Source organism: Poeciliopsis prolifica, unplaced genomic scaffold (assembly GCF_027474105.1).
Source record: "Poeciliopsis prolifica strain line A6 unplaced genomic scaffold, Auburn_PproV2 SCAFFOLD002, whole genome shotgun sequence".
Classification (NCBI taxonomy): domain Eukaryota; kingdom Metazoa; phylum Chordata; class Actinopteri; order Cyprinodontiformes; family Poeciliidae; genus Poeciliopsis; species Poeciliopsis prolifica.
This window is the reverse complement of record NW_026562377.1, coordinates 11,282,886-11,305,264: the sequence shown is the minus strand read 5'-3', so window position 1 is coordinate 11,305,264 and position 22,379 is coordinate 11,282,886. Positions and strand designations below refer to the sequence as shown.

Genomic DNA, 22,379 nt, shown 5'->3' with positions numbered 1-22,379 from the left:
CGGGTTTTTAGCTTTGATTGAAAGGAACTCTGTGTTTCAGTAGTTGTGTTGTTTTCTGGAAGTTTCTTCCAGATTAGAAACTGAATGTTGCTTCTTCAGGTTTAGTTTTGATTCATGGGCTGCAGCATAGACTTGAACCAGACAACCAGTGCTCTGGAAGGCTGATACAAGAACAACAAATCTTTGATATATTTTGTTGTTAAGGTATTCAGTAATTTGTGTGTTGTAAAGTCTGTTCTCTAAGTTACAGGGAGCCAGTGTAAGGATTGTAGAACCAGGGTGATGTGCTATATTTTCCTAGTATTAATGAGAACAGCATCGTTCTGGATCAGCTGCAGTGGTCTGATTGACTTTTTAGGCAAACTTGTGAAGATACTGTGGAAGTAATCAATTTGACCAAAGTTAAATATATAGATGAGTTTCTCAATATCATGCTGGAATATTATTTCTTTGATTATGAACCTTTTAAAATCCCACCTTTTACAACATATTTTAATGTAACATTTTTTATGTATATTTATGTGGGTGCCAATAAATATTGCAACCACTGCTGGAATTGAAATTAATAAAATTTCACATTTATCTTCACACTCATATGTATCACATGACATGTACTACTTTTTGACAATTTTAAGATCTGCGTATCTGCGATGCTCTCATTTTGTATCAGCACCAGTTTGGTAATAAGAAACAGAAGACTACTATTTCTGTTGTTCTTCTTAAGGTGATAAATGCTGTAGAGCAGGACTATCGGCTGCCCCCACCCATGGATTGCCCCACAGCCCTACACCAGCTTATGTTGGACTGTTGGGTGAAAGAAAGGAACCTTCGACCAAAATTCACCCAGATTGTGGCCACGTTGGATAAACTTATTCGCAATGCAGCAAGTCTCAAAGTGGTCTCCAACAGCACACAGTCCACTGGGTAAGTCCTATAGAGTGTAGTATTAAGTTCTCATTAATACCATATAAGTACTAGATGGGCTTCAAAGTAAACATATATATATATATATATATATATATATATATATATATATATATATATATATATATATATATTGGGCATGCTTTTTGTTTTACTGAGGTGTCCAGTTGTACTGAAACCTTTGCAAAAATCTGTTCTGGTTTTATCAAGGTATTTTTTTCAAGAACAAATATCTTGCTCCGAGTATTTGATTTGATTTGCTAATTTGCTAAATACTTTAGCTTTTGGAACTCTTTTTGACTTGTTAGGTTTGGTCTAGTCTAGCGATTTGCTCCTCAGTGAAACCGTTTTGCAAAAACTGACTCTGTAGGTGTGTGTTAAGGCCACAGACAGTGTGTATTGAAATCTTTAGCACTCACAAATGGAGGGCTATTCTTAAAACACATCCAAATTATCACTGCTCAATACTGCCTTTAATGCAGTTCATCCACCAACTGGGAGTTGAATCAATAACATTGTATCTACATTTAGCTGATTTATCTATAGCTGTTTCCTGGAAATAGTTCACAGCTGAGAAGGCTGCAGAGTTGGAGGATATAGTAAAGGGGTGACCTACCTTTCTGTCCCTGCATCGGGGTCTTTCTGTCTTGAGGGAAGGCCTCAGACAATCCTTGGTTGGGCTCATAAGGGAGAAGAGGGTCTCGGTTGGCCATCGGAGTGACGTTCTTGGAAGATTAGGCTTGTGGTTAATTAGCTCGATTAGGGCGATGCAAAAAAGAGATGCAAGCGCCTTCTAATTAGCCACTAACAAGATTTTAAACGGGCCAGCGGAGGGGTGGCCTCCTGCCGACAAACTTAACAAGAGAGGAGTGAGTGAGCGGTGGAATAGCAGAGCTAGTAGACTGCAGGTTTAAAAACACTTTCTGACACAATGTCCTTTGCTTTTGTGTTTTATGTATCTGAGTTTTACAAATTTTAAATAAAAAAGAATCATTGTTTACTTGCTTTTATACAAAACAGAAAACATCCATTTATTTGTATGAATGCTCTTATACACTAGATTAGACTTACAATTATTCTTAAAGTTATTCTTTTAATAGATTATCTCCAAAAAGAGGAAACAATGCTTCATAAGTTCTTATTTGATTTTAGGTAAACTTGCTGATTGCCAGAATTTTATCCCTTTTTCTTCTGCTGTTTTTTAAGAAGTTTAACTGGCTGGTATGAGCTGGTTACTCAGGATAACTGCCCTCCTAGAAAATGGAGTTGTGTGTCTAACAGACATGTTTCTCAGAGCCTGCAAACTGTAGTTTTATAACACTGTCCCTCTAATTGATAACGGATGGAACTCCTTCAGCTTCTATTCAATGAATATTAAGAAATATCCAGAATAAGGGAAGCAGACTTCTTTAAGCAAGCTGACAGGCAGTTCCAAACAACGGGTATGGAATGGAGAGCTTTACATCTCTCTATTCTCAATACAGCCTTAGAAAACTAGTGCTTCTTGGCGTCTTATTAAAACGACTTCAGACCAAAGGAATGGTGAAGAGGTAAGAATTTAATGATTTTGAAACCATACCCTTTATATTGGTAAAAGTTCATGCCTCATTCAAACTTCACAAGCTCAACATATCAAGCCCATACACTTATTAAAATGTAAAGAAGTAAATAAGCTGTTTGTAAAATCTGATACACCTCTGTCAGGATCATTGCAGCCCGTTGCGAATTTAGGTTCGGTCTTTAGCAGCTAGTTCACAGGATTAGCCACGTTTCCAGCTGTGCCACTATCTTTGGGTTACATTTAACCAGCTACAGTCTGGGGCCAGCCTAAGCCAACTTTAGAAAAGCAGGACTAACAATACTCAATTAAGAGAAGCCAGAGTCTGGCGTTAACGGCAGCCTTAGCCCTTGGGCTCCGGAGCACAGGCCTTATTAAAAATCCCTCCATCTGCACCACTCAATGGAGCCTCTGTATCTCTGTTATTACCTCCACCCCCCTCTATGCCTTTTTCCCCTCTTTCTCTCTCTCCATTCCTCTTTTAATTGTTAATGAATTTAATGCCATCAAAAAGGATGACAGAGATCAGCAGAGCAGAGAAAAGAAGAGACAGTGGTGCTCTTTCTCTGGGCCTGCTCCCTCAACTGTTTCTCCTCATTTACCTTCCCTCACCTCCCTGCCATCCTCTCCACCTCCACCTCAGCTCTTGCTCATAGGCTCTCGTTCACTGTGAGATGTTGATCAACTTTATTTAAAGTCCCATGGTGGCTCATTTATCTTAATTTTTGATCATGGCTGATTTTTATTTTTTTCCGGAAGTGCTTCTTTTTGCTGTCAACAAGTGGGCAAAAATGTCCAGAGTACTGCTCTATAAAGCTTATTTTCAGATCCAAAGGCAAAATTTTAGAAGCTTCAACAGACACAATTTATTTTCTAGTTAGCTGTGCTGCAGAAAATTAACAAGTTGAAAGAAACTACTTTTAGAGTTCATCGGATCACGTATCAGTCACAAGTTACAACAAGTACATGTGAACAGCATCTGTGTTTACATTCCAAAGATAGTTCTCTCTTTACAAGAAGTAAATGTCTGTCTGGATGTTTGTGACTGTGTTTCACTCATCCTTTGCTTGTGTTAGCCCTTGCAGAAAGTACTGTAAAATCCAATGATTGCGTGTCTAAAGACCTAACATTTATAAAATATGAGCTGGGCTCAAGTTCATACAGATGGTCTAGATTTTATTTCAACTGACCAATTAAACCACATCAAATCAATTCTTTGCGGATCAGATTCAAATCGTGTTTGTTAAAAGGTTTAAGAATTTTACAACAGAAACCAAATTTCTAAGGAGTTTTTTCTGTGTTGGCAGTGCCAAAAGTACACATTGATATTTTCTCACAGCAAAAAAAAGGAGTTTAACAGAAGACACAATGAATGGAGGAAAAGATGTTTCCAGGGTTCTTTGAGGATTCTGGTTATTTTACATGACTTAAACAGAAATACTAATAAATCCATTAATGACTACCACATGACCATGCCTCACCAGCTGCAGTGCCAACATCCACCACCCAAGCCTCCAGCTAGTCTCTCCACAGCCATAAAAGTACATAGCCTCATTGCACAAAACTCCTTGTATTCTATTTGGAGCAGAGGGGTAGAAAGGAGGAGAAAAGAGAAGGAGATGCAGAGAAATGGAGAGGTGGCGCTTGGGGGGTAAGGTTGGCCGGTCGAGGCAATAGAGCAGTGACCTTAACCCTCTCTCTGTCTCTCTTTCTCTCTCCTCCTTTCCTGCTCCTCCCTGATGTAGGGTATCCCAGCCCTTGCTTGATCGCTGTGTGCCAGACTATACCACTTTCACCACTGTGGGGGACTGGCTGGATGCCATCAAGATGAGCCGCTACCGTGACAACTTTGTCAACGCCGGATTTGCATCCTTTGACCTGGTGGCCCAGATGACGGCAGAGTGAGTGGAGCTAATCAGGGCTAAAGTGATTGACTGTGTCGAGTTTGAGAGTCAAATTAGAGTTATAAAAATTGACCTTGAGGAAGTAAAAATAACCTCTTGGATAAATTAAGAAGGTTGTGGAAGCAGTTGGCCTTCAGCAAAAACCAAAGGATTTACAATGTCAAGCCTATGCAATCATAGCATATTTTTTCTTCTGCTGTACGATTGGTTTGGAAGTAGGCACAATACACATTTGAATAAAGATACTTTTACTTCACAATCCTAACACAAAGACTGAGTGTATAATGTGATCAGATTTATTTTGTTCAAAACTGAATATAAGTAATTATTGTTAATATGTCAAAAATAACAAATTCATTATTGTACTTAACTTTAAAATTATTGCATTTATATATAAAACAAACATCTGCTAAACCTAGTAGTTTTCAAGTGCTAATTTCTAAAAAGTATTTTCCTTTATGCCCATTTTGTCTGAATTGTAACACAAGAATGCAAAGATAATAAGAACTGGTTAATCAGCTGGGCCACCTACTCTGGAAGCCAATCTGCAAGACGTTGATAAATAGTGTCACTCATAACTCACCAACTTTGGCTTTAAAACTCTTATAACAGTCATTTGTGGTGCTCCTTTAGTTTCTACAAGATTATGCTTGGTATACATTTTTGACATGGGCCACATAGGCAACTGCCCAGGGCAGCTGTTAAAAGAAAGACACATATCTGTGAACTTCACCCTCAACAATTCTGCTTTCATGCGTAGTCCTCCGTGGGTAGTTGGCACCCCCAAGTGATGTGTGTGCACCCACTGTTTTTGAGAGTAGAAAAATTTGTTTATGTGCTCTGTGCGGCAAAGTTACTTCTCCCAGAGCACTAGTCATTCTTACTATCCTTGTTTTTCATAAACACAAATATATCCACACAACAGAATGTTTATCTGCAAGGACAAAAGGTGGAGATGTGCAGTGTTATTCTACAGTCACTAACTGGCATCGCCATAAAAAGATTTAAACTAAGAAAGGTATGATGAAAAATTTCAGAAATTTATAAACTGTACACACTGCCTAATTATAATTTTTAGCTTATGGCTGACCCAGTATCTGTCTTGTTTACAAACAGGAAATGATGTCACAGAAACAATGTAAATCAGAGGCTGGTGATGATCAAATAAGTGAATTAGGAATATAATGATAAATAAATTGTTCTCATTAACTGCATAATAGCCAGTGGAGGTGGGGGTAATTTGTTTCAATTTGGCTGGGTTGACAGGTGTGGCGTACTGTGGCTCTCTGTTGCCCTTAATGGCCAGTAATTCCTCTAATGGTTCCCATTTATTATCATTTCATCCACTGCTGCTGTGGTGAAGGGGACGGCACAATACGAAGGAAAAAAATACACCATTTATTTGTTCCATGCACTTTGATGTGGCAGGATGAGAATGTAGTGTGAATATCTGTCCCTGCCGTTCTGTAAGTTTATATCTTTATACTCACAGCCACAAAGTCATTGGCTGTCTGTATCTAGAATTAGAATAAGTGACAAGATCTGCCCTCTCTCCACCTATTGACTAGTGACATCAAATGAGCGAGAGGAAGAGAGAAGGTACTTTGATGTTGCTGTACAGTGCAACAGATGCTATTATTAAATTACACCATCTGAATGATGACATAAAACGCAGGAGTCCTCTGAAATGTTTTTCAGAGAATGGATTAAAGCTTAATTTTTCCACATACTGTATTTATTAAAAGTATCCGTACTATATAGAAAAGCATTAGACCTGATATTCTTTGTTTGCTACATCTGCTAAAGTCAGATTTTCTTGTGAAGTAGATTTTTATCGGTAATACCTTCACAATAGACTTCCACAAATTAGAAAAGTGAACAACTGGATGACAAAAGAAATGTCAGGCCTAATAATACCATCTCAAGTACATGAACAGCATCTGAAATATCTGTAGTTTACATCTTAAAAACAAAAAAAACCTAGAAAATTCATGTCCCTCAGCACAGTCTGTCATTGGAAGCTTTCAATGTTGGTTCTAAAATATGGTTTAGTCATTTAATTCTGTTTGATAGTTTCCTGCACACATAAAGCAAAACAAACTTGTAGTACCTTTCTGAAGAACTACTAAAAAATTTCCAGATATTCAGTTTACAATTCAGTTTCTGTTCCACCTGCCAAAAGTTTGTTATTCAATCATTAACTATGGTAATGGCCCTCTGACACTTTTCCTCTTTCCCATCTTCTGGGTAACAGAGGTATGTTTCATTCAGACTGCCAATCTGTCCCACTCAGTTTTACTAAGATGTTCTCCGGAAGCCATTTTATGGATGACTGCCTTAATCAACCTGGTTCAATGAGTGTTCACTTGTGATGGAAAGTGAAACCCACTCCTGTAATGTTTGGTCTCTTGTTTTATGACAAACACCTGTTCCCATTTCTCAATGTGTTCACCACAGGGACTTGCTGCGGATAGGAGTGACGTTGGCTGGTCATCAGAAGAAAATTCTTGGTAGCATTCAGGACATGAGACTACAGATGAACCAAACACTTCCTGTCCAGGTGTGAACAGCAGGACACACAAGATGGATGCAGTCAAAGGACAGCCAGACAGAAAAAGGGGAGAAACTGTGCCAGAGAAGGCCACTGGAAAACCCTAGCTGCCTGACCTATCTCTGCCAACTAGACACTATGAAACTGGCTTGCAGTGCCTAAGATTTTTTTTTCTTTATTTCAATACCACTTACATTTCCTGTCCCCACTTTTTGTTGCCTGCATTGTTTCTTCCATCCAAAATGAATTAGTATGTTTTTGAAAGATGACTTCCCCCTAATTCCCATGTGTGCCTCACCAACTCTAGAACGGGTTGATGTTTGCATGCATGTTTTTTTGTCAAGTTGGCCTTAGTTGTGCTCTGATCCTCATGCAAGACCCTCGTTTCTTGATCTTCTGAGTGTAATAAGACACGCTAAAGGACGAACTTCCCTTGCAGGAAAGTAATCAAGGTGACAAAGATATCTGTGCCAGACCACAAGAGGTGGAGGACGATTATTTCCCCAAAAGATGCTGTTTTACTGTGCATGTGTGTTATTCTTCATCTTCATATTGAAGGTGTGTTACCTAAAAGGGCAGATGCTTGGAGAGGCATGGAGTGGTGAAGGAAAAAAAATAATTGTGCTGCAGTGAAAGGTTAAGAGGCTGATGGAGGTCAAAGAAAGGGAGCCACATTTTTTGGACACCTGCTTCGACTGTTGGGTCACCAGGCGACCTCTTCACTCTAACCTGAAGTGACTTAGGATTGTTCCTCTTCTCGGGAACACCTACTAATCAACTGTTTTGTTTTTTTGTTGTTGTTGTTGCTTTGTTTTTTACATACGAGATCTCTGTCCACAAAACAACACGTGATGTTTCCTTTTGAAGTTTTTTTTTGTCTCTCTCACACATTTTTTGGGAGAATTGTGGCCGGTCCAACCAGTACCCTGTCAACTGGACACTGTATGTGACAAGGGGAAAACAAGGACTCTGGCAACACTGTTTGAAAGACCTCCTGGCCTTTTGTGTGCATTTTTTTCAATGCGAGTGTCTACTTGTGTGTGCGCGCATGAGTGTGTGTATGTATGAATAATGAGTGGATGTGTTAGAGTGCACCAGGTTGCACACGGATATACTGTAAAATATGGCTTCCGTAATTTGAAACCATGGAGAATTAACGCATGAACTGATCTGTAATAAGCAGACACTATATCTGAAATAATTATGCTATATTCTGTGGACAGCTGTAAAACATTCACCTTTCTTTATTGGATCCCAAAAACAGACTTTGATCACACACGCATACACACACACACAATTATGACTGACGCTTTTGTTTTTACTATTATCTGGATTTAGAATTAATCAGAAAAATCTTCTCTATGTTTCTTGACATCCTGCCCTGTGTATTTATTTGTACCTCACCCACCAACCCGAGATCCCTCATCAGTATAAAGATGGACTAAGCCGTTTTGGGAACGTGAAACAATCAAAGAGAAGACGAAGCTCCAAGAGAATTCACCTGATGAAATAACAATTAATAAAGTAATTGCTTATATATTGGATTTTGTATTTTTGTTGTTGTTCTAAACAGCCTGTACAGGTTTTGTAACAAAAATAAGATAAATGACTAAAGAAAGAGTTGTTGTAAAATGTTTGTCTCAGAGTGAATTCATCAGGAAGTAATGGATGTTAGGAGAGAGAAAGCAGGCATGTTCAATCGCTGAATAACATGCTGTTTTTTGTTTGTTTTGCATACATTGTTATCTCAGTGTTGACTATGTAGGTATAGACGAGTGTATGTGTGCCTCTTGAACCTGATACTCAGCCACCCCAGCCCTATTTTCGTTTTCAACATAAAGAGCATTTGTGAAGCACTGGGCTGTTACTAATTGTCTTCCAGGCACATAATTCCCATCTCCCGTGAACCACTCAACTGTTGTCCAACCCATTTTACATAAGCTTGTCAAGAGGTTTGTAAGGGAACAAGCCAAGGGATAGTGTTGCATCAAACTAGTTGTCTCACCTTTGTGTTATTTCGGTCAGCCTCAGAGGAGGAGCTCTATTACAGGACTTGTAGTTTCCTCTCCATCCAACAGGATCCTCATTAGAGAATTCGGAGCTGTCTGGCAGGAGAAACCTATTGGTCTTTTTCTGTCAGCTCGATTAATGCGGCAGCCAATCAGGCGTTGCAGGGATATGAATGTGCAGCACACAGGCATTTGCAGACAGAGGGCAGGCAGACATATCATTATCTCTCATTCATTTGCTGTCTGGCCTGCAATCAGCCTGTCTCAAGCTCCGGGTGCTGCATGATTAGCACAGAGCTGGATCAACAGTACGAGGGATACAGGCCAGCCAAAATCTGGAGCCAGCCTCATCTTAACTGACAGCAGCTGCATCTCTGAGGCCATGCTATTTGTACTTCTCACAGCAGGGTGTTTGGTGTGAGTGGATTAGGGAGTGGGGCAGTATTGATGCTGTGATCTGGTGGATAACCGCCATATTTTTTGGATTGGAGTTGATCAATGCAACACGTGAATACAAATCTCGATAATATTGCAATGTTTTTGGCAGTGCAGTGGTTCTTTCCAGATCTTTTAAGAAAAATCATATGCAAAACAGCACGTTTCCGATTTTGTAACGAGCCCTTTTACATGTGCAGATGATTTTACCAATGTAGCTGAACTCTTCGTAGCGCTTCCTATTCTGTAACTCTTTTAGTGCAAACTTAGAATCACAATAGCAGATTGTTTTGTACCAGAAAGACCTTTCAATTTGTCATCACCAAATTAATAAATTCAGATTAATTACATTGTTCATAAAAAATATATAGCAACATGACAATAATTAATTGAAAAAGTGTTTTACTGGGCACTTTTTATTGTTATCCATAAATACTCTGCCCTCTTTCATGCCAGGACTCAGTTTATTGGAAAAGATTGATATAGCACATGTTTGTAAAGTGATGGCAATTAGAATCCGAAATTGCCACAATTTCCCAATATTGCTTTCATTTTCTCCAGGCACGTCCATCTTTCAGTCATTTTAGCTTCTCTGCTGCTCTAACTCAGAATCACATGCCGGGCACTGAAATACAGAAAAGTGGGTAGGATAAAGGGGCTAAACACAATCAGATGGCAAACATGCACGCTCAAGAGAAGGGGCAGCCTGGAGCGTGAACTATTGATGAAGTGCACATGGTGCTTTGAGGTCTGGAGCTGTGTTCAGTAGAGTCAAACTGGCCATGAGTGATGTGCTCAACTGGCAGCAATTTTACATATTTAAAAGATTAATTCACTTTAACTACTAACAAATAATCTGTAGGTCATTTTTTTTTTCAGAAAAACATGGAAGTTTTAATTGCTTACTGTGCACAGAACGGAAAGGAATTATATCTCCTGGTTTTTTTGTGTTCATCCATCAAGCCGCATGTGGCTGAAGTTAAGACGGGCTGTTACATTTGTGTGTGTATGTGTGTGGGAATAAAACAAATGCTATTTTATAAAGAAACTGTTTGATTGCCAGAGCATAGGCTGTCAGCTATGGTTATCATTCAGTGCGTCAATAGAAATCTAATTATCTAAACATTCCTCAACTTTATTTTATCCGTTTTACATATATTGCAGATTATCACAGATTAAAGTCTCCTCTATGAACAGCAGTCAGCCCTCCACACACACTGAGCACTCTCTAGCTTTGTTTCCATTAAAATGTGTCTGTTTTAAATAAATATACAGTCATTTTTATGTCCTCTAACATGTCCACAGACCTGTTGTCTTTTGGTCACTTTTATGTTACATTTTACTTTTTTTCCCCCTAATAATAAGCAACATTTTTCAGAGAGTACTGTACATGATTAGTAAAGTAGGAACAGTGGGGTTGGAAAAATGAAATGCAATTGTTACTTCCTCTTTGGAAAGCATTGAGATGTATTTAATGGTGCAGACATACACAACAAATTACTAAAAGAAGATGCATTCTTGTAGAAATATTTTTAAAAGACCCTTTTTTGCAATTAAATTATTTAAGAAATGTGATCCTATCTCTTCTTTGTGTGTTGTTTCTTTGCACTGATAATTCCTCCACATGGAAAGTGTTATCTGTCTTTTATATACTGTGCCAGTTTATAATCACACTCATGCTCCAAAGTCAAGTAATTGCCCAAGACAAACACATTCAATCTTACCACATATGTTTTCATTCTCTTGCTTTTATGATTATTACCAGAACTAGTCATGCAGCATTTATTAGAATTTCATTCTGTATTCAATATAACCAACATTTGGCTGACAAAGTGCATCTGAAATCACAAAACGTAACTGCACTTTTTCCATACGGAACTACTCATTTTCCATCAAAAGCTTTCAGATTCAGTGTTTGTGTTCCACATGGATTTCGGCTGCATTGTTGCCCCGGCAGTGGGAAAGCCTGAGGTCATTCAAAGTAACAATGATTTTCCAAATGTGCTTTTTATGGGATATCTTTAGCTGCAAACACCAGAAGAGTAAATATTGATCTTTTAAGAAGTTATCCAGAGTTCTTCACTTCCAATGTGAGCTTTGCTGCAGCTGCTCAAATTGAAATCAGAAATTAGTGGCGTCATCATCATCATCATAATGCAGTTGTTGTATTATGTGGTTAGCTTTGGCTTTTAAAAATAGAGAAAATAAAATCTCATAAAAGTCAAAAGACCACAATCATAGAAAAAGCTAATCAGAACCTTGCTGAATATTTTACAGGTAAAGCTTTTTCTTTTGAAAATGGTTTTTGACTGTTTTTGATCGAAAATAAGACAAACCTTTCTCTAAAGATCATCAAACTGTAACTTCTTAAGGTAATTTCTGACCCATATGCAAGAAACTCTCAGGAGATTATATTAACAAATTTATTGGCATATAAAAATATTCTGTTCCTAGATCCAGGGGTTCTTTTAACACAAGTAGGTGGGCCATATGATAAAAGTGAGGGACAAATCAAGAAAATATTGAGGGTCAGACTTAAATTTGTTTGTCCCGGTACCACTGGTAGCACAGTGCACACACCATAGGAGAGAGAAAGACAGACACTTTCCAACTTTTTTTTCTTTCAACTTCTCAGCTCTCACTCTTTCTGAAACTCAGCTGAATAAAGTCTGCTCTAGTCACAGCAGATCTTTGCTTTAATTAGCACGAGAATATTGGGGCCAATCACATGTGAAGGTGTTGGATAATACCATTACATCAAAACAGAGAAGGGGAAACACAGGACGATCAGGTGAGTCCATGCCTTCAGTCAATAGACAAAATACCATAAATATAATTGTCACCTTTAAAAGAGAAAGCAGCATGTGGCTGAAGATTAAAGATATTAGAAAATCATAAATTATTATCGGTCTTCATTTAAATATCACTTATTATTGATGTCTTCATTTAAATTTGGAGCCTTGATTCTGTCTCAATTTGGATAGAATATATATTTTTAAATATATCTTCTTCAGACTCAGAAAATAGGTTAGATAATCCCACTCTTTTCTCACTACTGTCAGAATAAATGTTAACATTATGATAAGGCCATGTTTTTTTTTTTTAACTTTTGTTGGGAGAGATAACTGAAAGATCAGTTTCATGGACATAGCTCTCTTCTGTCTAGTAAATTGTTTTCATACTGAATCTCCATATATCTATTGTGGGGCTACTTTGGCAGAGAGGACTTACAAATCCCATGTAAGAAAATACCTGGAAACATCCCGATCTGAACAAAGAGACTTTATTATAGGTTTCAAATTTATTTTGGTTAACTCACACAGCGACTACTACTTCAGTTCTCAATGCATAGTAGAATCTGTCAGTTTGAGGTAAGTATGGACACATGCCAAGATGAACTAGAGGACTGTACACTTTCCTCAAGCTATTGACACAGTGTCACATTACTCCAAGCTGGAGAATATTGATTGTCTGCAGGCCCATTTCATCAAAATATGTCATATAACGCAAGGGAAAATTATTAAGAAGTCAATAAAGATTAATTTCTTATCCACTCTTGGTCTGTGAGGCAGCATTAGCATAAATATTTTTACCTTCACATGCCTTAACCACATGCCGGTCAGGAGGAGGATCAATGAAAAACATGATCACATAGCATTAAAAAAAAAAAAAAAAAGAGAGAGAGAAAGAAAGAAAACCGCTTTCTTACAACATCCTTGCTGACTCCTGATTTTCAAAGCCAAGCTCCTTTCATTCAGTCTTAGTCCAGATAGTCTGTTCCCTCCCCCCGTGTGCTCCCCGCTAACACCCACACACCCTTTCCTTCATCGTTTCTCATCTCCTCTGCCATAATCCCTCTCATTTACTTTGGCTCGGAACAACTAATTGGTCACGTCTGTACGGTGACATGGGGACCCAACATAATTGCTGGACAAATAGCAAGGCGTTTAGCTTGAGACCTGTCTCAAACAAGCTGTACACAGACACCGACCAACTGGAAAGCCTAATTACCACTTTAGCCCCACAACTTGCTAATTGGCAAATACTTCTGACAAAGAAATATGTGTATCTTCCTGTGCGTGTTTGTCAGTTCTTTCTTTTTCTTACTTGAAATAAGCCTGTGAAATAAATGAAATGCATAAAAAAAAATCAGCAGCACATATGAAAAGTCAACACCCTAAAAATGGTGGTATTAATTGCATGTCTTGTTGCCATTGTGTTATCCTGCCATCTGTCTGGTAATTGGATTTGCTGGGTTGGTTTGGCCCAGTTCAGACTTTTTTAATATACTTTCCCACCAACTTGAATGTTCTTTTTTAAACACCAGTGCAGTTGAAGCTTTTAGTTACATAGATAGTTAAAAATACTTTAACTATTACAATAGATGCAGCATTTTAAGTAAACTGAATTTTGGAAGTTGAGAAAATAGTCCTTCACATCCAGTAGATGGATAACACTTCACTTCGAGTTTGTAGGAAGCACCAACTGAGGTGATCGATGAACAACCTCAAACAACAAACACCTCTTAGAAAATATGGAAATTCTTCCACTGAAAAAATAAACCCAAGTTGAACAAGATTCTCTTATAAAATAGTAAGTATTTAATGTGAATTTCAGTGGCTTATCCAACTTTGATCAACTTCTTTGATGAACTTTTGGCAGGATTGCCAAAAATTCATAATTAAGATTATTTCCAGGTACATGCCTTTAGAAAAACTGCAGAACCTCACAGAATTAGTTTACTGTTTGAACAACCGTAGCATGTGCAAAATAAACTTTACTCATTTTTGAACCATACAAATTATTCTAGATATATTTTTAATGGTGTCAAAATCTACTTATATACTTAAGTGATCAGCTTCTTACAAAAATACATCACAAAGAAAATCCTAGTTTTAAATCCCTGAAAACATTTGCTAACACACCAACATTGCCCCTGACCCCAGAAGACATTTTATTTATTCATTTTTAAATTAAAACAAGTGTCCTATTGTTGGACATTCAGGTCCAACTTCATGGTCTCTCTGTTTGACAGATTAAGCATGTCTGTCAGGGAAACAATATTTAACAGGACTGTGCCAAGGGAGTTGGGTACACAGTCTAAAGCTGGACAATCAGTGAGGATCTGTCACATTTAAAGATATGGCAGCCTTCAGGTGCAGCAAGGCCACTCAACATGCAAACCCAGATGTCAGCAATGGACAATACAATGTTCTCACAGCTATAGTTAAGAAGATAGTGGATTAATTTACTGGAAACAGCACATAATACAAGTACAACGATGAATAAAATATGTCTTGGTTTAACACAAGACATCCTTAACATAGTTTGGGCTAGTTGTAGAAATAAATACTACACATAGAGCATACATATTCTGTGTCTAGTCAAGTGATGTATTGAGATGCTTTTCTCATAGCTGCTCAAAAGTCTTTTGTTTGTGATCAATTGTTGGAGTTAAATGATCTGCAATCTAATGTGATAAATATTAAACTTCAAATTTAATTATGGGGATAAATTCACAGTGTGTAAAGACACATTCAACTAAGTTTATAATTAGCTTATTATCTCCTTGTGGGCAGGGTGCTATTTATATCTGTTGGTCTCAAGATTTTACATGAAAAATCAACCTGGTTAATAAGAATTTAAAAAAACAAACTATAATTTTCAGTTTATCTGCTGTAATTATTAACAATAACAACTCAACAAGCATCTGCTGGGCTCTTTTTCTTGAATGTGAATGATCACGTTGCGTCACTGATAATTACACACACCAGCCAAAAATAATTAATTGCTATTGCTTTGTAGTTATGAAAGACGGTCACGACATTGCCAAGTCAAGGTCATTTTTTTCCCCTCGTCATCGGTAGGCATGAAGGGAAGGGCCTTGTTCCATCCTGACATCTCATTAACTTCTCGTCGATATTTATCAGTCTTAATCAGAGCTATGACAGGTCCGGTGTGATTACTTCCTGTGTGTGAAAGCAATCACACCTCGTCCTCCCAACTGTCCTTGATTTATTGAGGGAAAAACACTAGCACGGTTGAGGAACTTTGAAAGCTGTGTAAAACAGGCAGAAAAGAAAAGAGCACATTCACGGGTTCTGCCTCATCTCTGTGAATGGTGAAACAGCACAAGATTAAATATTTCAGCAAGAAATCTAGGAATAAGAACTACTTGCTTCATCAGGCATTCAACAATATGTTAACTGCCTATGTTGAAAAAATAAAGGTCTAGGAAAGTATCTTTTGAAAAGCTGGTGGCAAAAGCTGGTGAAAAGATTTTTTTAATAGATTGAGAAATACTAACGGTTTATTACCATAATATGGTATTTCACCTAACAATCCCAAGTAATCAAATATATAAGTTTTTCATTGATATTTTATGTAATGCACCACAAAGTACTGCATGGATGTAAATTGAAATTGTGGAATGCATATATATGTAGTCTTTCAAAGACAGTTCCTCCTTCCAGCACCTAGTGTTATTTTGGGTATGATGGGTTTAGCTGACCAGACTAGCTTCTTTGATGATGGGTTCAAAGAAGTTAAGGTTGAAAGGGCAACTTGCCATCTCTCTCATTAGCTTCAACAAATTGTCAAAAAATTTAAATTGAGGACTGTGGCTTGGCCACCCTAAAACATATACATTACTCACAAAAACCACATTGTGAAATTAAAAGATTACTTTTAACTGGTGGTGGTACATAATTATTATTTTTTCAAATTAAATTAGTCAGGCTTTGTAACAAATGAATTAAGACTAACCACATTCTAGTCAAATAGAAATATTTGACAAAATGATGAAAGGTTTTATAAGCAAAAAAAAAACACTTTTGGCTAATGACTGAGTCAATAAACAGACAAACAATTTATATACATTATATTGTATTTTCTTTCCCCATTATGTAGGAGAAAATAAAGGGCAACTTGGAAACACTGATCAGAGCAGCGATGGAGCAGGCCTTGAACAGAAGAGCAATGGAAGCATGAATATTATATATCATGCTGTTTACTGTCATCACTTTGAGTGACATGACTTTCGCTTAAGTTGTTGAATGGACAGTTTTTTTGTGTTTTTTTTTTTTAACGAGAATTCTGCAAGAAAACTATTTCTGCAGTTTCAAAGAAAACCTAAATACACATCCTGAGGCTTAACACGGCCAGCAGGAGGTAGGAATAATTACAGCATAAAAAGTGAGATATCTAGAAAAGAGGCCACACAGGGTGGAATATGGTAGTGCTGTGATTGCCAAAGCCTTTTTAATGACTGATAAGAAAGTTCCAGTTTAGTATCGCTATTTTTCCACCACTCACTTTTACTTCGACTAACGATATGTTTTAAACTGATGTTTCAATAGCAACAAACCTGTTCAAAAAAGAGAACAAGCAGAAAATTAGAGTAACTGGCTAAATTTATATCTTGTTCATGCAAAACTGTGGCCATTCTTGATGAACGTCAGGTGTTCAGTCATTCTCCTTGATCCTGCTAATGACTTTTAACAAGAAAAATGTGAAGCAAGCTAATATCATGTGGCAGCCAGATAAAGGTGTGACAGTAGGGGGTGTCAGATAATGTGCTAACATTCTTGCAGCTGTGTAGTTTTGAAGGCTATGGATGTGGTTTTCTGAGGGACTAAGTGTTAACTCATTAGGAAGTCTGCTTCACCTCTCTGGACCACCATTGACCTTTGAACAGCACAGACCATACCAATTCTTTACAAAACAAAGGGAGAGTGAAAGAAACAGTTTTAGGAAGTGTGACACTGTCCAAATTCACTCTTTAAGACTTGCTATTTTAACATTATTTACTTGTTACAATGTATATTTGATTAAAAAAATGGTTAAGGTATTACCCCACCCATGGCAAGACCCTCACATCATGACAGGGTCATACAAAGGACAGATTACAATGCATCTTGGGTGAAATGTTCCCCCCCTTTTTTTAATAAGCAGCAATTCTGCAAAGAAGAAAAAAGGGACCAGCTGGTAAACAGAGAAGCCATCGCTGCTGAACTAGACAGACGTTAAATAAAAATAAACTGATCAGACATTAAGGATAGCTGTTGCCATCACAAAAACAACGAGTGCTGTGTTTAATAGCCGTATGGAGACCATTCTAAACACACAGTACTCACTTATAGCTCATTAACAAGGATTTGCATCAAGCCTAATTTAGCCAAGTGCAGTATGAGGGTAAATGGTGTCCAATAGAGAACAATAAAGGCTTTCGATACCAGCATAGTTATTCTTGACAATTACATCCCATTATATTCTAGATCGTTAGAGCCATCATATTAGCCACATGGAAGATGTGAAATAAAAGGAATCTGCCATGCATCAAAAGTAGTCTATAAACACAGCTCTACATTAGAAAGCATTTGATGAAGCAATATTATCTAGTGCAATGATGCTTGTATGCCTACAAGAGGAGTACACAAGAATTTTAACCCAAACCTCACAGGGGCTCCACTACATTAGTACTGACAATGTACTAATATATTGCCATAAGACCCATCACTTTTCAGAAGGTTAGTAAATATGCCAGAAATGGTCCTAAATAGCACAGCCAAACAAGTACACCCACACACAAAGACACATGTAGTTACCATAAACTTAAATCCTTGTATGCATTTCTTATAGATTTACAACTAACTTATTTAACAACTTGAATATATCTTAAAACCAAATTAAATTAAAAATTAAACAGGACAATTTTTTAGATGAGCGACTGTGACATTTTTAGACTTATGTTCTGTCTGAAAATGCAAGTATTTCTGTTTGGGAAAATACAAGCAGTGGTTTCGGTTCACTCTGATTCTAAATGATGTTTCCTTTAACGGAAAGAAAACAACTGGTTGTAGTAAATAAATGAAAAAAAAAGGTTTTATTTTCTGCAATGGAAAAAAAATAGTTGATGTAACAATAAGACTGCATTTATTTTCATATAACTGATTTGTAAGGTGCAGGTTCTTTTCATCTCTGTGTTGCTCAGGGTTGCGTGCCAAGAGAAGTGATACTTACAGGATTATGACGCGCCTGAACATGTTTCACAATTGCCTGCCATGCCTTTCAGCCCATATGAGAGTTTTTGTCACTTCGCACGGGGGCCATTTCAGAATGTGCGGTACAAGATGTGTTTGTACTGTTGTTGTCAAGCATGTCTGTATTTTTTTTTTTGCCTTTTCAAACCTACCACTAATCCTCTTTTCTGCTCCCAACAGGGAAGGAGAGCGCTTGTATGTCAATCCAACTAAACTGCCTGCTCTGAAGAAGTGCACTGAACTCTTTCAACTAAGTGTGAAAGCATCAAAGCAAAAACTAACTAAATGTACAAGTAAAGGAACTGTAACCACTTAAACACACACAGGTCACAAGTTACATATAGGTGCAACCAAGTGAAAGCATAATAAAAAATGACAAACTGTCATTCAGGACAAAATATTAAACAATGCCTAAATATTTCTTAGTATTATATTTTATATATGAGCCCCTTTTGTAATAGACATTTTCAGGATCTGGCAAATCTTTGCAGATCTTTTCTCATAACTTTCATTATCTGGATCAAGAACATCAGTTCAGGGTTTGGTGTGGAGATAAGGTGGGATTTGGGTTTTGATTAAGGTTAGGACTGTACTGCTAAGGGTCAGAGTTACAGAAAATGTCAGCGTTAGGCATAAATTCACAAACTAAAATGAATGCAAATCATTATGATGGATAGAAATACAAATTGTGCATGTTTTGCTTTTGAAAACATTACTGTGTAATCTGTATACAGTGTTCAAATCAGTAATTATCAAGCAAAAGAGAAGATTAAATTCTGACTTTCTTGAGCTTGAAGTCATGTTTTAAAATCTTTTTAAAAGTTTAACTTTTTTGCTGTTTTTGTTATGATGTTGCCTTTCACACACAGTATTCTGTTTCCAAATACATATCAACAAATAAGTGCCACGTTTCCAATGTTTATAAAAGTAACCAACAATAAACCCTAGCCTCTACTTTGTGATTCTGCTCTGTCTGAGTTTTTGTGTCTGGTTGGTGGCCTTATGAGCAAGTGGGCCACTACACCAGTGGGCCACTACACCACATTCAGTTCTGTTCAATAACCCATATAGCCTTAGGTTGCTTTTGATGTTTTTTAAAATTGATCTTCTCTGACACACAGGCCCCTTGCTTGTTTAGTTATGAATAAAAATCATAAAATCACACATAATATATGGAGCTGGGAGTTTTGAAAAATGTAAGCCTTGCAACCAGAAACATTGTGTAACTTTCACCAAACTAGAAACGTTATTCAATAATGTCTCCAGATCTCGCTTCTTCGTGTTAGATGAATGATAAAGCAGACTGAAACTTTCAAGCTGTTTCTGAGGCCAAGCAAGCCAGAGCTTGTGAAAATACATGCAGTCTCTGTCCAGAATTTAGTCATAACATTTTACTTCTATTAAATCAGTTGGTCTCAAAACCATAAAGGGCTAAGTTTGTTTTGACTCTGCTGCTACCTCCAAATCTTAAAATATTATAAGCTATTACGTTTCTTAGGTCTTAGGCAGATTATTGAAATAGAAAGCTGAACATTTATTTTCTATTTCTTAATTTTTCAGCTGGTTTTAAACTGGTTTCAACCGCCAACTACACTAAAAAACTCAATTTCCTCATTCCTAGCTGGCTGCCATGTGTAGTTGAGATAATGTGGCCCTGGTTACTGCCTGTGCTGACTTTCTTTTCCTCAGGACATACTGCCATTTACTGGACTGTTGATTATTGCCAGACTGCATTTCCTCTGCCAGGGAACATTCTTACAAACAGCTTTGTCTATCTCTCTTAAACACACCCACATGTAACACTCATTCACAAACGTACTCTTGCTTACAAGAGTTCAGATGAGTCTCAGTGATTTTTCTCTTAGCAATGAATGAAATCAATCTGATGTAAGTGAAATGATGGTGATCTTTCTTTCTTTACAGCAAAAGAAACAAGTAAAAGAAGCGAGAGCAAAGCTAACCCTTCTGAAACATATTTGATTTAAACTTCTTTTCTTTTGTCACCTTCTCTTTTTTTCACCCATCTGATGGATTTGTTTTAATCCCATGACCATCTTCTCTCTGGTCTATGTTTCAAAGAGAGGTCATGCTTATAAAGTCAGATTCACTTCACTTGATCAAATTTTATGTATCACATGTAATACAATAAAATACTCGACCTTGAGTCATAGCAGTTACTCAGCTATGCAACAAAGTGAGGATATGTTTGCACAACCACAATCTAAATTTCTGCATCATTTCATTTATGCATTCAAATTCTTGTTTAGTGCACAGTGTTTTGGCCAATAAACCTCAGTGATTATTTCTTTTATCTGGCTTCTTTTCCTTTGCAAAAGGCGTATTGGGCAAACAACTACGTATATCACTGCAGTGTGTCCTCCTTTTCGAATGAATGCTTCGATGTAATTTGCTAAAAGTAAAGCACAAGAAAAAATCAACTATGGTTTCACTGGTTTGATGAGAATAATAAAAGCTAATCTGCAGTTGCAATGTCCAAAACAGGATTTTGTTTTTAATCCTCTAAATGAGTCATTCATGAATAGTCATTTGAGGACATAGAGCCCCAGCCCAATAGTTCACTACAATCAACACTTTGTATGTAGTAAAATAATACTGTATTTCATCAGTATTATGCAGAGGACTTTACACAGAGTAGCACTTCTATTTCTCTCTAGGAATGTTTAGGATGCTACACTTTCTCCTATTTGCTTTTCCCAATGTTGTTAATTCAAATCAGTTTAGGTACATAGCACCCATTCACAACATATTATCTTAAGACACTTTGCAAAATAATAATAATAAAAAAATCAATCAGATTCAGAGACTGCAGGTCAAGTTCACTCCAACGTCAACTATCTGTACTAGCAAATAAGATTAGTATGACATAAGTATATTAAAAGCGATTAGTAAAAATCGTGAGTAACTAATTTGATATTTAAAAATTAAGTCTTCAGACAGACAAAATATATAAAATGTGCAAAGTTTGGTATTTAAAAGTCGTAGAAAAATAACAGCAGACGAGTATAAAATTAATTTAGAAGAATTAAAATATTAACTTAGAGAGAAAAAACAAAGAATAAATTAAACACAAACCACTTCTGTTATAGATTGTTCATTTTCTTTGGCGCTCAGAAAATGTTAACTGCCATCACATAGCATTTAATAAGTCAATTAAACATTTCTGCAAATGTATCAGAGTCCAAACATTACTGCTGAAAATCTTTTCAAATGCATGCTTCAAATGTTGGTTTCAAGTGACTCCTGCTTACGATACCGGTCTGATAGGGCCAAGAATGTAATATGATTGTGAAATTAAAGTGTCAAAACAAAAAATATTCCTGTTCTTATAATGGGAGCCAAATACCATTTTTAATTAAATTAGTATTGGATAGGGGACAAAGAGAGGACATTCTATTCACAGAATAATAATACAGGCTTATGAAAGCCTCAGAAGAAAAGCAAGAATATAATCAACATGTATCAGTAAAAATTTGACATTTTGCCAATCAATGGGAAATACACGATACATGCAAAAATCCCAAACACACTGATATTTTATTTGAGCTTTCTGACTCATATCAGGACACAGCGAGAAGACAGCATCCCCACAAAGGATTAACAGTAACTCAAATTGCTTTCCACTTTGTTGAGTTCCAGAAAACCCCTCTGGTGCTAGGAAATAGCAACCAATTCTGTACTCCGGGTTGCTGAAAGTAGAGCTGATAAGCAGCAAAAAGTGCTGATCACATCTTCCTGGAAGATCTTATCAGATCTGCCCCAAATAAATCAGCAAGCTTGGTCTGAAATTGTAAAAGCAGAGGTAAAATCTAATATCACCCAAGCCTATGCATTAAAGAAAGTCTCTCACACTGTAGACACATTTTATCATCAGTTTGATTAAGTTAGCAGAACAAAGACACCTCAAGTTAATATAGTTTTTTGGCTTAAAGCACCTTC

General features: G+C 37.1%; 1 protein-coding gene across 6 annotated transcripts in view; it reads left to right on the top strand.

Annotated features, from left to right (window-relative positions):
* Positions 1-10,956, top strand: part of LOC129369261 (ephrin type-B receptor 3-like) — a 68,071-nt gene extending 57,115 nt beyond the window's left edge. For 4 of the 6 annotated variants that reach the window (XM_055044698.1, XM_055044691.1, XM_055044688.1 and 1 more), the window contains exons 14-16: positions 725-924; positions 4,228-4,383; positions 6,844-10,956. In XM_055044698.1, the coding sequence (XP_054900673.1) occupies positions 725-924; positions 4,228-4,383; positions 6,844-6,952 (465 nt within the window). In that variant the 3' untranslated portion in view covers positions 6,953-10,956. The remainder of the gene's footprint in view (positions 1-724; positions 925-4,227; positions 4,384-6,843) is intronic. The other 2 variants (XM_055044710.1, XM_055044705.1) reach the window with 1 other exon arrangement.
* The last annotated feature ends 11,423 nt before the right edge of the window (positions 10,957-22,379 follow it).